Genomic DNA, 12,409 nt, shown 5'->3' on the forward strand with positions numbered 1-12,409 from the left:
CTGAGCACACCTATTTTGAGACCTTTGTTAGTTTTATTTAATGTTCTATTCTTCTTGTTCAGAAGGCATTTCTACCTCATCCTTAAAAGTTATTCCAGAGAACTTGAAAGGTTCTGCAATGATCACCACCTTTGAAAACTTCACTAGAGAACTGAAAAGAAAATACGAGGTAACGGTCCACTAAAAATGAAAAGCTAGCTCGCTATGTGTTTAAAGTAACAGGTTGATATTCATTAATACCATTGTTGTCCTTCCTGTGTGAAGGTGTCCCTGAGTCTCTGGGGAGGTAGGTTTGTCTTAGCGTGTCACTGACTTTAGTGCCTTTGTGAATTGTGGTTTATATAAGACAGCTATTCCATGTCCATTTGCTACCATGGGACCAGATGGACCGATATGGAAAGGTTTGGTTTTGTTGATTGCATTCTCAGAAAACTGGACAACCAGGAAGCAGTGATTTGGTCACAGTGATAGATAAGGAAGAGAAGGCGGGGGGGCCATGTGGATGAGAGAGGTGTCTGGGAGAAAGAAGGAGCTGACCGTGGGCAGGTGGTCAGCTGAGTGGTGGCCAATTGAGACACCACACATACAGGCTGTCACAAAACCTTGCCTGCAAGGTGAACTTTGAAACCACTTCCATCCCCTCCATTTTGTCCTACTATTTATAAATCCCTACTGAGTTATTTATTAGCACATTTGAGAAAAGTATCTTACCCTAACATAGATTCATTGAACTAACTTGGAAGATCTCCAATCTTATTCTCTGCAGTACCAGTGTAAGCTAATTTCTCATGGAAATTGGTTCATGATATTCAATATGTGTATCAGTAGCTTGAATATAAATTTTACTATTTTTAGCTTATTGTCCTTTATGGGTATCAAACCTGAGGTAATACACGAAGTGTGTGGCATGGTGTCTTATTACAGTTCTTTAGTGATAATGTTTGCTGTGAATGTTATGTGCAGGCAACATCTTTTTAATACAAAGCCCACACCCAATTTGGGTAGTTATGTTTAAGCCAAACGTGCTCATTTTGTTATTGTATGGTTTAGCCTAGGTACAGAAGAAGCCCACTTTATTCAGAAACTGCAAAGCAAGCACCAGATTGCCTAATAAAGCTTTTAAACCAGATACATCTGTGCAGGTAAGTGTTGGGTTCAAAACAAATTTATGGACTTGGGATCCCTCACAAACAACATTTCCAAGGGGAAAAGAAGAGAAAGGAGACATATATTTTTAAGACAAGAACCGTCTAGAGAAAAATATGAAGTTATCTTTGCAATAAGAGTAAAAAGGTCTTGTGTCACGTCCAAGTGGTCCCAGTGAAATTCGTTGCTTTTGTTTTTTTCAGACTGAATAAGCTAGAACAGTTTCACACTTTAGTTCTTCAAGAGCTGAGCAATCTTGAGAAGGATATTGGGGGTCTGCAACGCCTTGAGGAGGATGTTCTGGTAAATTCTTTTTGTTTGGAACATTCTCTTTGACTTAAGAGGATCTGTTGCCGGGTAGAGTAACTGTCAACCGCTTCAACCAACCAACCTTCTGTTCAATTTTAGGAATTTTGGGGGAAACAGTCTGATGATCTGAAATCATTCTGTGAACTGCAGCTGCTGAGGTATTTGTTTGTTTATTTTTTTAACAAGCATTCTTTCTAGAAGTATCTTAGTTGATACTAACCAGCCACTAACCAGCCACTTCCGTGGCACTCTCTGGGCACAGGGCGTGGCTTGGGATATCACTCAGGAAGTATACATTTTGAAAAGCGTAAACAGGACCATCCGAATTTCAGTGTTTTTTGATACAAAGTGTTTTCTTTTTAAGCAATATTTTAAAAAATTAAAATAGATTTTAAGAAAAATATAGAGGTTTCTGTGTGAACAGTTGATTTTCATTTAAACTGAATTGTGTTCTTGAAAGAACATATTCTATACACCTTATATATATGTAACTATTTTAAACGTATGTATGTATTTTCAAACAACACATGGGTTTATCTTGCTACATGTTCCTTTCACTGTGATTAGTCAGTTATAATCTGAGGCTGCTGCTTCTATCCGTTTGGACCACTGTTCCTCTTTCTAGAGTGTAGGGAGTCGGGGAATGGAGAGTGGAGCCCTTCACTCCACTGCCTGTGCCCTGGGAGAAATTCTAGTGTTTTCTTCCTGCTTGAATCAAAAGGGATCCCTATATAAAGTTATAATGGGTAAAGCTTTCTCTACCAGTTGAGCATCCGCTTTTATCACAGAAATGTAAGTCATGTGGTTTTAAAAAGGATATTATTGTTTTTCCCTTTTAAGATATTATATTTGATAAATTTATATTTATTTATTTGTATTCATATATTTATTATATATGACCAGGGATCGAACCCTCGCCCCCTGCATTGGAAGCTCAGAGTCTTAACCACTGATCCGCCAAAAGGGTGTAATTCTGATCACATCACGTATTTCAAACCAGAACAACAAAAACTGTCAAAACTTGAGTTACCCGTTCTGCTATTTACTCCAGTTAACATAATGAACAGTGCAACATAGTCTATAGATTTTCAAAGCTCTTTCATACGCATATCATCTTCCATGTCCCATTACACATGATGAAAGTGGATATCCATTTAACATCTCTTCACTGAATGCCCATGGTTGGTTATGAACGGTTCTCAAACTGGTTGGAATAAGATCTCCTAACACTTTTAAAATTTATTGAGGATCCCCAGAGAGCTTTTGCTTTGTGGGTTATATCTGTGAATATTTTCCACATTAAAAATTGAGACTGAGTTTTTTAATGTATTTATTTAAAAATAACAGTAATAAATCATTACATACTGATGTAAATAACAGACTTTTATGAAAAATAATCAGACTTTTCAAAACAAGAAATTTGAGAAGAGTAGCATTGTTTTATGTTTTTGCAAATCTCTTTAATGTCTGGCTTAATAGAAGACTTTATATATGCTCTGGATTCAATCCGTTGTGACACCACACAACACGTGGCCCCTAGAAAACACCACTGAACATTTGTGAGAGAGGAAGAGTGAAGAAAGCAAATAATGTCTTAGTACTAGTAACATTATTACCAAAATAGTTTTGACCTCACAGAACCTTTGGAAACACAGTCTCCTTAGAGGTCCCAAAGGTTCACGCTAGAACTTTGACATCTTTGAGAAACTGAAAGTTCTTGGATCATAGTAGTATAAGGGGGACAGTTACTTGAAATGAAGCTGGGAGCATGACCGACTCTCTGTGACCATGTTTGTTTGTTTGTTTGTTTATTTATGGCTGCATTGGGTCTTCGTTGCGGTGCGCAGGCTTCATATTGTGGTGACTTCTCTTGTTGCGGAGCACGGGCTTTAGGCACGCGGGCTCAGCAGTTGTGGCTCACGGGCTCTAGGCACGCAGACTTCAGTAGTTGTGGCTCGTGGGCTCTAGAGCGCAGGCTCAGTAGTTGTGGCACATGGGCATCGTTGCTCCGCGGCATGTGGGATCTTCCCGGACCAGGGCTCGAACGCACGTCCCCTGCATTGGCAGGTAGAGTGGAGTCTTAACCACTGGGCCACCAGGAAAGCCCTCTGTGACCATGCTGAGGAGTTTGAATTTTAAACTAAGGGTGAAGGAAAATATGGATGGGTTTGAGCAAAGGCATTGGGTGTGATGGTGATATAATCTGATTTATATTTTAAGAAAATCTTTCTAGTTGCTATGTTGGAAATTGATTGGAAGAGGGAAGAGTAAAGGAGGAAAGCTTGACTGGAGGCCTTTGGAGAGGGTGAGAAATGGAGAGATTCCAGGTACGTTTGGGAGCTGGAATTAGTAAATTCCTGACAGATGGAAGCAGTAGGTAAAGGAAGGAGAGTTAGGGATATGCCTCCTAGGTTGCTGTCTTCTAGCAATCGGATCGTGCTGCCACTTAGAGAAGGAAGACTGGGGAGGGTTGTGTGGTTGGAGCAGAACCTAGAGTTCATTTGCTAACATTTTAACTTTCAGTTGTCCACACACCTCCAAGTTTTGATGAGAACCTGGAAAAATGGACAATTTTCCAGAAAAATACAATTTAATAAAACAGACTTCTAAACAGATGTGAAAACATAGGCAAATATTCATAGCAGAAATAAAGTTGTTAAAGAACTTCCCTACAAACATGCATATGGTCCAGATTGCATCACAGAGGAATTCTGCCGGTCCTTTAAAGAGGGATCACTTTAGTGCTGCTGAAAGTATTCTAGCACACAGGAGAATAAAAATTCTCAAACTTTAAAAAACGAGTCTTGCATTGCAATACCAAAACAAGAAAAATTGCAGAGAGACCCACAGAATAACCTCACTTATGATCACGGGTGGTGCCATCAGAGGTCAGCCACATTTTAGTTAAAAGAAGGAGGCAAGGAGATACGTTCTTCCAGGAAGAGGCTGAGGATTTGGGGGAATTTGTTGCCAAGAGATTGAGTCGTAGGGGCTAGAGAGGAAGCGCTCAGGAGGGTGGAGAAGGGTAGATTGGGGCAAAGGAGGAGATGTACAACCAGCAGCTGGTGAGAACGGATGACAGTGTGGGTGACAACGGCTGTCTTTTGGCAGTTACGAAGGGAAAGAGGGATTTGAAACCAGACAGGATTGACTCTGAGAGACTTTTAAAGGAGAGAGTTTATAGAATCGCCACTGTGATCCCTAATGCTTCCCAGATGGGCCAGTAGCTCACGGGGCTACCACTCCAAGAGCTTTCTGGCAGTGTTGTCAGGCCCACCGAGTAAATAAATATGGAATGTGTAGAGCAACTGCCACCTCTTCTGTTTTTGGACACAGTCACTTTAGGGACAGCCACCCTCCCGCCCAGCTAGATTCTTCGAATACTATCTTGTTCATTCCTACAGCATTTAATAACGGGGCTTGTTGAGCAGATCTCAACTTTGAGATTTTCTTCAAGCTAGAGGTTGGAATTAGATTCCCTGAGTAGACCATATCCAAATACATTTTAATAAGAATGCAATTTCATTTACCTTAAAGAATTTAGTATTTCTCTTTTGAAAACGTGTGTTCTGTTTCATTTTATTTGAGAGTAAATGAAGTGGGTGGTTTTCTAAAAACTCCTTCAGTGTCCAAAGTTGTGATTTGAGATTTCTGACACAGCAGTCATTCCACTTCTAGGAAATGATCTTAAAGATGAAATCGGACTGTGCAAAGACATGTAGACCAACATGTATTACAAACTACTCTAATAGGGAGATATTGGAAGGTATCTAGATGCCCAGCTAGTGTTTGGTTAAGTAGATTGATACATTCATGTGATATACCATGTTGCCATCAAAAAGAATGACTTAGATTATATTGACTTGAAAGGTGTTCAACATGAGTAAAAAGTAAAAGCTTGTTGCAAAGCAGCTTCTATAACAAAATCCCACTTTTTTCTTTTAAAGATTGTACCAATTTACACTTTTTTTAAATAAATTTATTTTATTTTTGGCTGCATTGGGCCTTGTTGCTGCGTGCGGGCTTTCCCTAGTTGTGGTGAGCGGGGGCTACTCTTCGCTGTGGTGCGCGGGCTTCTCATTGCGGTGGCTTTTCTTGTTGTGGAGCACGGGCTCTAGGCGCGCAGGCTTCAGTACTTGTGGTGCGTGGGCTCAGTAGTCGTGGCTCATGGGCTCTAGAGCGCAGGCTCAGTAGCTGTGGCGCACAGGCTTAGTTGCTCCACGGCACGTGGGATCTTCCCAGACCAGGGCTCGAACCCGTGTCCCTCGCATTGGCGGGCAGATTCTTAACCACTGCGCCACCAGGGAAGCCCCCCATCTGTTTTTAGTGTTAGACGAGGGTGCATATGTTCACTCACTCAATGAACTGTTGAGTCTTTTAGGTACCAGGTACTGTCTTAGATCCTGGGGGTAGAACAGTAGGCAAGAGGTCCTCGACCTCATAGGGAGTACATTCTAGCAGGAAGGTAGATGGTAAACAATTAAACAGATAAGCATTCACGATGATGGTAAAGCTAAGAAGGAAAAAAGTGTGAGGTGAGAGAATCTGATAGTATGGAAAGAGGAGAGTCAAGTCAAACCTTCCGAAGGAAGTGAAATTTGAGTTCAGACTTGATGGGTGAGATGGTGGGAGAGCGAGGCAAGGGCAATTGGGAGGAAATGGACAGGACGTCTGAGGCCGTAAGCAGCTTCGTATGTTCTAGGAATTCAGTGAGGGCCAAACAAAAGGAGTGAGGGTGTAGCGGTATAAGATGAGGTCAGAAGGCGGGTGTGTGGTGCTGGTGGTCACCTAGGGCCCTGCAGGCCACAGTAAGGACACCGGATTAGATTCTAACTGCAATGAAAGGGATAGAAGTAAAGGACTGTCCGTTCTCAAGGGCGTGTGTGTGTTGGTGTGGGGAGTCAGATCAAGGTGCCGGGGGAAATGGAGCTGGAAGGGTTGCTGGTGGGTTTGATGTGGTGGGTGAGGAAACAGCAGGATTAAGGGCAACTTCCAGCTCGGGGCTTGAGCAGCGAGGTGGAAATCGGTGTCATGTGAGGAAATAGTGAAGACTAGGAAAGGTCTGGTTTTATGGGTAGGGGGAGTAGGATATGGATAGATATTGAAGACTTGATTTGACACATACATCTGATTTGTGACTTCAACGTCTGGATGGAGTTGTCGGGTGGGCAACTGGATGTTCAGGACTGAAACTCACGGCAGAGGGGCTTGAGCACAAGACTGGATGAGTTGACTTAGGGACCAGTGATAGAGAGCAGTTGTTCCAGGACAGAATTCTCGGGCTGCTCCAGTGTGTTGAAGTTTGATAAGGGAGAGGAAGCCAGCAGAAGAGGGCGAGAGGGCTTCCCCGGTGGCACAGTGGTTACGAATCCACCTGTCAGTGCAGGGGACACGGGTTTGAGCCCTGGTCCGGTAAGATCCCATGTGCTGCGGAGCAACGAAGCCCGTGCGCCACAGCTGCTGAGCCTGCAGGCCATAACTACTGAGATGGTGTGCCACAACTACTGAGCCTGCACTCTAGAGCCCATGAGCCACAACTACTGAAGCTCGTGTGCCAAGAGCGTGTGCTCTACAACAAGAGAAGCCACCGCAATGAGAAGCCCACGCACCGCAACTAGAGAAAGCCCGTGCGCTGCAACGAAGACACAACTCAGCCAAAAATAAATAAATTTATAAAAAGGAAAAAAAAAAAGAAGAGGGCGAGAAAGAATTTTCCAAGGATGGGGTGGTGTTGCAGAAGATGAGAGCGTGTGAGTACATGCATGTGTAATAAGAGGTCTAGATTCTAGAAGATATTCATCAAAATGTCATCTGTGGTTATTTCTGTGTGGTGACATTTTAGGTGACTTTACTTTCTATATAGGCTGTTCTATATTTTTAGAATTTAGTGCAAGATACAAGTTACTTTTGTGTAATAAACTCAAACAGCATAACATTTATAAAGTAAGAGTGAACTTTTTCCCCTCTCCCTAACCCTCCCTCTTCCCTATGACCCAGAGAGAACTATCTCCTTACTGTTTAGTATATGTTCTTCTAGATATTTTCTTTATGTTTATGTAAGTATATATACAAATCTCTTTATAAGTTTAATTATGTATATTTTAAGTGACAAATGATATACTAAATATTATGAGTATTGTTCTTCCTTTGTTCTCTCAGTAACAGAAGTAGGATTCCTTTCCAAGTCAATAGTAAGGATCTGCTCATTTTTTAAATAACTGTAAAGTATTCTAGCTTATGGGCCTACTATAACTTATACATGTGATTTCCTATTGATGAACATTTAGATTATTTTAAATTATTATTTCAAATAAATCTGTAGTGAATACCCTTGTACCTATATCTTGAATGACTTTCATTATCAGGAAGACATTACTATTTCATTTGGGGGAAACAAAAATAACACATCTCCAAATCAGATGGGTAAAAGACTAATCCGGGCTAAGAATATTAGAATTCCCAGCCCTAGCGGGGAATTGGATCAAATGCGAATTAAATGTACGTGTTATAGTTGGTCATATGTAAGAGAAATCAGACTCCAGCGGCTAAACCAAATAGGGATTTAATTTTAACCCTGTAAGCAGCAGCCCGGAGGGCTGAAACAGCAGCTTTAAGTGGTCGTTAGGGACCCAGGTTCTTTTAGCCTTCTGCTTTGCCATCCTTCGTGTGGCTTTGGGCTTCTTGGTCACAGGATGGCAGCTCTGCTTCTAAGCATGTCTTCTATACTCCAGGCAGGGAGAAGGGGATGGTTGAAGGATTTGGTAAAAGATGTGTGCCACTGGAATCTATTCTCCCCTCCTTTTTTTTTTTTTTGGCTATGCCACGTGGCACGTGGGATTCTCGTTCCCCAAGAAGGGATCAAAGCCATGCCCCCTGCAGTGGAAGTGTGGAGTCTTAACCACTGGGCCGCCAGGGAAGTCCTCCTCCCCTTTTTTTTTTTTTTTTTGCGGTACGCGGGCCTCTCACTGTTGTGGCCTCTCCCGTTGCGGAGCACAGGCTCCGGACGCGGAGGCTCAGCGGCCATGGCTCACGGGCCCTCCCGCTCCGCGGCCTGTGGGATCTTCCCGGACCACGGCACGAACCTGCGTCCCCTGCATCGGCAGGCAGACTCTCAACCACTGCGCCACCAGGGAAGCCCTCCCCTTATTTTTAAAATTAGGGAAACAGTTTTCACGGAAGCCAAACCAATAGACTTTTGTCTCCATCTTGTTGAGTCACGTAAACCTCCCTAGTTACAAGGGAATCTGGGGTGGCAAGAATCTAACTGAGCATATTACTGTCCTCCCGCAAAGTGGGGTTCTGTTAATAAGGAAGAAGGGGAGAACAGATATTGGATAGGGAACCAGTAATGTCAGTCATGCCTAAATTGAATTATATGTGCTGAACACAGGAAAAAATGGAGAAATAAATTGCACCAGTGATCCTGTCTGCCATTCTTCTCAACGAGCATGCGCCCTAGTGTTTGCGTGAGAATGGGAGACTGTGTTGCCTCAGTTGACATCAGCTCCTACCTACCTCTCGTGTGAGCATCCAACTGGGCTCAATGACAACCTGGTTATTAACAACATGCATTTTTTTTTCATACAAGGTGGCCCCGAAAGCCAGCCCAGCCACTTTATCTGGTCCTTCACCCAAGAAATAGCTGTCTTTTCTCCAGCACCAGAGGGAAAAATAACCTAGTGCATTAGACTATCAGGAGATGGCATGTGTGTCTTGGAAGCAGCCCACGTTTAAGAGAATTTTGAGAGCGATTTTGACCGCGGGCAGTTTCCCCCATGGCACTGACTGACCTTAGCTTCCAGTGGCCGTGTAAGATGCAACTTCAGTGAATATCTGAGTTAGGGATGGAGCGGATGAAAAGGAGTGACGTTCACTTTGGCATGCTGAGTTCTAGAGACCAGGAAGGGGCTAGTTCAGGCTCCACTAACTAATGTTCTCCTGTTCCTTTTCCACCAGTCTGAGCCACGGGAAGGAGATAAATCTACCTCAAGCCACAGAAGCGGTGCCTTAATGCTCTGTGCTCATTCACTCCAAACGGAATTCCTGAGACCAGTCAAGTTGGAATAGTCTGTAATATGTTGGTAGTTTGTCCATTTGTTTACAAAGGTTAAGCTTTTGTATTAAAATTTTGTCAGAAAATAGGAAATTCAGGATGTTTAGCAACTTGGAGTGATTTGCTTTTTTTTTTTTTTTAATGATTTTTTAAAGTAAAATTGATTTTTGAGAAGTGTCTTCAAGTTATTTGGGGGCAGGGAAACCTCAGCATCTGTATATATACTACTTAGTATATCTCTTTAAGGGAGGGTTTACTTTTATTTTCATAGCTCAGATGAAAATGGTGTTGTATTTTGAAATAGTTACTCTTTCATTTGATCTGCAAATGTTCTAGTTTCTGTAGAACTTTAACAAAACTACCAGCTTTAGCAGAGGAGAAATATTCATCTTTCAGTAATTACTAAATGCTCTAATAAAGTCTGGTGCATGAAGTTGTATATACAGTTGAATTTATTTTAGGAAAATGAAACCTACATAAGTTCAGGCCATCTGCAAAGTAACTTTGCTCATGATTGGATAAGTACAATTAAAGACTGTAGACTGAAAACCAGCTTATACCTTATATAATTAAGTTACATAATATAGCTTATTTATAGTTTAATCAGCCTAAAGCAATCTTTACAACCCCAATTTGTCATTTTTCTTGAAAAATTTTTAATGAGCTATGTTATATTGTTGTAAGCTTTATAGAGTATAAAAGTGTTTAATTAACTTCATTTTTAGACGTGATTAACATTTAACTCAGTGGACTTTGAGTAAAGCAGATTACCCTCCATAAAGTGGGTGGGCCTCGTTCAATCAGTTGAAGGCCTTAAGAGCAAAGACTGAGGTTGCTGGAAGAAGCAGTTTCTGTTTCAAGATTGCAGCATAGAAATTCTGCCCGAGTTCCAGCCTATTGGCCAGCCCTGCAGATTTCACACGTGCCAACTCCCACAATTTTGGGAGCCAACTGCTGAAAAATATCTCTCCCCAATCTGTAAGTTACTTATACATATATTTTGTAAGACAGGATTATCTTTATGTATATCCTATTGGTTCTCTTTCTCTGGAGAATCCTGACTGATACAGGGTGTCTCAAAACCCGTGTAGCTGAGACCTCTCCAAAGGAGCCTAATGAATGAAGTGTGTGTGTGTGTGTGTGTGTGTGAGCAAGGTGGGCAGGGGGTCAGAGTGGTTAGAATATGTGGACAGTGTCAGTTCGGAATTTTGGTGCTAGAAAACTAGTATGTTAAGTAAAGCAATAAATCTCCAACACGAAAAAAACTCAGCTTTGCCTTTGGTCAAGGAAAGCTGGAAAAACTTCTTGCCACGTGGGTTCGGATCTGTTGAGCAGAGGCCCCGCTGTACCTGGTCAGGCTCTTATGTTTCTGGTCATTTAACCGTTTGATTCTCCCATTTATGATATGGTCATTATTACTGACCTGATAAGAGAGAAACAAATGCCATCTGCGTTCCAGAGCACTGGTCACTACTGGCTGAAACTCCTCTTACCGGGAATTCAGGTAAGCTAGGGGCTTGCCTTTTTCATTGGGTCACTGGATTTCTTTCTTTATGTGGCACAGGCATTTTTAATTGTTTATAACAGGACATGGTGGCTGTGTAATGTGTCGGCTAGGCTGACCTGAATTTCCCAGAATCCCTGCTCCTGTACCTTTCTGGTGAGAGTGGACCACAGAGAGCCCAGTGGGAGGCTTGGAGGGCAGAGTAGCGGGTTTGCCATTTTGTGTGCACATGCCCTGTGGCCTGTCTGCTGACTCCCCTCAGTGCCCTGAGGCAGATGCTGGGCCTGCAGCTACTCCGCCTTCCCCTGATCCTCTGTCAGCTCCTCCTCTGGGCCAGGTGTGTGCATAAGCTCTGTGACACATGCCCTGGCTTTTGCAGGTCACCCTCATTCCCAAGGTCAGAGGCAGCTGGGCTGGCAGTCTGTCCTCGGGAGCTCCAGCTCTGGGCTTGCTCTCGGGTCTTCCCCACTCCGTATCTATCCCCTCTTCCTGACTGTCTGCCGTGTAGACTTCAAGCTCCAACATCAGACCTGACGACAACAGCCTTACAGAGGCTGGTTAATCACTCGCACAGCTGTGTAAGGTCAAGTTCTGTCGGGATATATGTGGGTATCACCTAGTGGTTCTGCTTCTCAGCTTGGACACTAATAAACAGTGCAATCGTTTGTCTTTTTTTGGTTATCAAAAGAAGAAAAAACTTCAAATAGACTTCAAAATTGTGATTATTCTCACTCGGTGATGGCGCCTCAGTTGTCTTGGTCATTTTTCTCGAGCCAGGAGTAGTAGCACGGTGTTGTGAGCTGAATCAGGAATAAACAGTGGCCTCAGCATTCATCTTTGGTTCCCCACGTGAATGAGGGGAGACTGAATCCTGACATGTTTAACAGCATAAACAGCACACTCTTACCATTTAGTGATAACCCCCGTTTTCCCTCTAGGTGGTGCCCACTGGACGAGAGCTCTTTGAGCAGAGACCTTGTCTGATCTCTGCACCATCTTATTCCAAATCCTAGTGCGATGCCTGGCACGTGGGGGGCACTGGAGGAAGTGCCTCAGCATTGCGGAGGGGATCGTGACTCCCATTAGAGTCCTGGGTGTTTAGCCTCTGGAGTTTCCTTGGACAAAGCTTCCTCCTTGTCTGTCTGGAGACTTCCTCACCCATCAAGACAGCTCAGGCACTGGCTCCTTTGGGAAGGTTTCCGAGGTAAGCTGTTTTCAGTACTTCTGTTATTTGTGAACGTTTAGCGTGTATAAGCAGCTGTGCTTTAATGGATTGGTTCGACCCGTTGTTTAAAATAATGAAATCCCAGCAGATTAAGGGGAGGCTCTTTAGCCCCATGCAGAGAGGGCTCCACGCCCTTAAGTCTCTGCCAGTCTTCACCAAGGTCAAGCCTCAG

The 12,409-nt window shown here is 43.0% G+C and overlaps 1 protein-coding gene across 1 annotated transcript in view; it reads left to right on the forward strand.

Annotated features, from left to right (window-relative positions):
- Positions 1-12,409, forward strand: part of SYCP2L (synaptonemal complex protein 2 like) — a 75,596-nt gene that overhangs the window by 52,534 nt on the left and 10,653 nt on the right. Inside the window, exons 23-27 of the mRNA XM_089918307.1 lie at positions 63-169; positions 1,051-1,142; positions 1,350-1,449; positions 1,555-1,613; positions 9,412-12,216. Of these exons, the coding sequence (XP_089774433.1) occupies positions 63-169; positions 1,051-1,142; positions 1,350-1,449; positions 1,555-1,613; positions 9,412-9,466 (413 nt within the window). The 3' untranslated portion in view covers positions 9,467-12,216. The remainder of the gene's footprint in view (positions 1-62; positions 170-1,050; positions 1,143-1,349; positions 1,450-1,554; positions 1,614-9,411; positions 12,217-12,409) is intronic.

The sequence above is a fragment of the Delphinapterus leucas genome, chromosome 10 (assembly GCF_059928025.1).
Source record: "Delphinapterus leucas isolate spDelLeu-1000000601 "Yukka" chromosome 10, BTC_Dleu_Yukka2, whole genome shotgun sequence".
Lineage (NCBI taxonomy): Eukaryota > Metazoa > Chordata > Mammalia > Artiodactyla > Monodontidae > Delphinapterus > Delphinapterus leucas.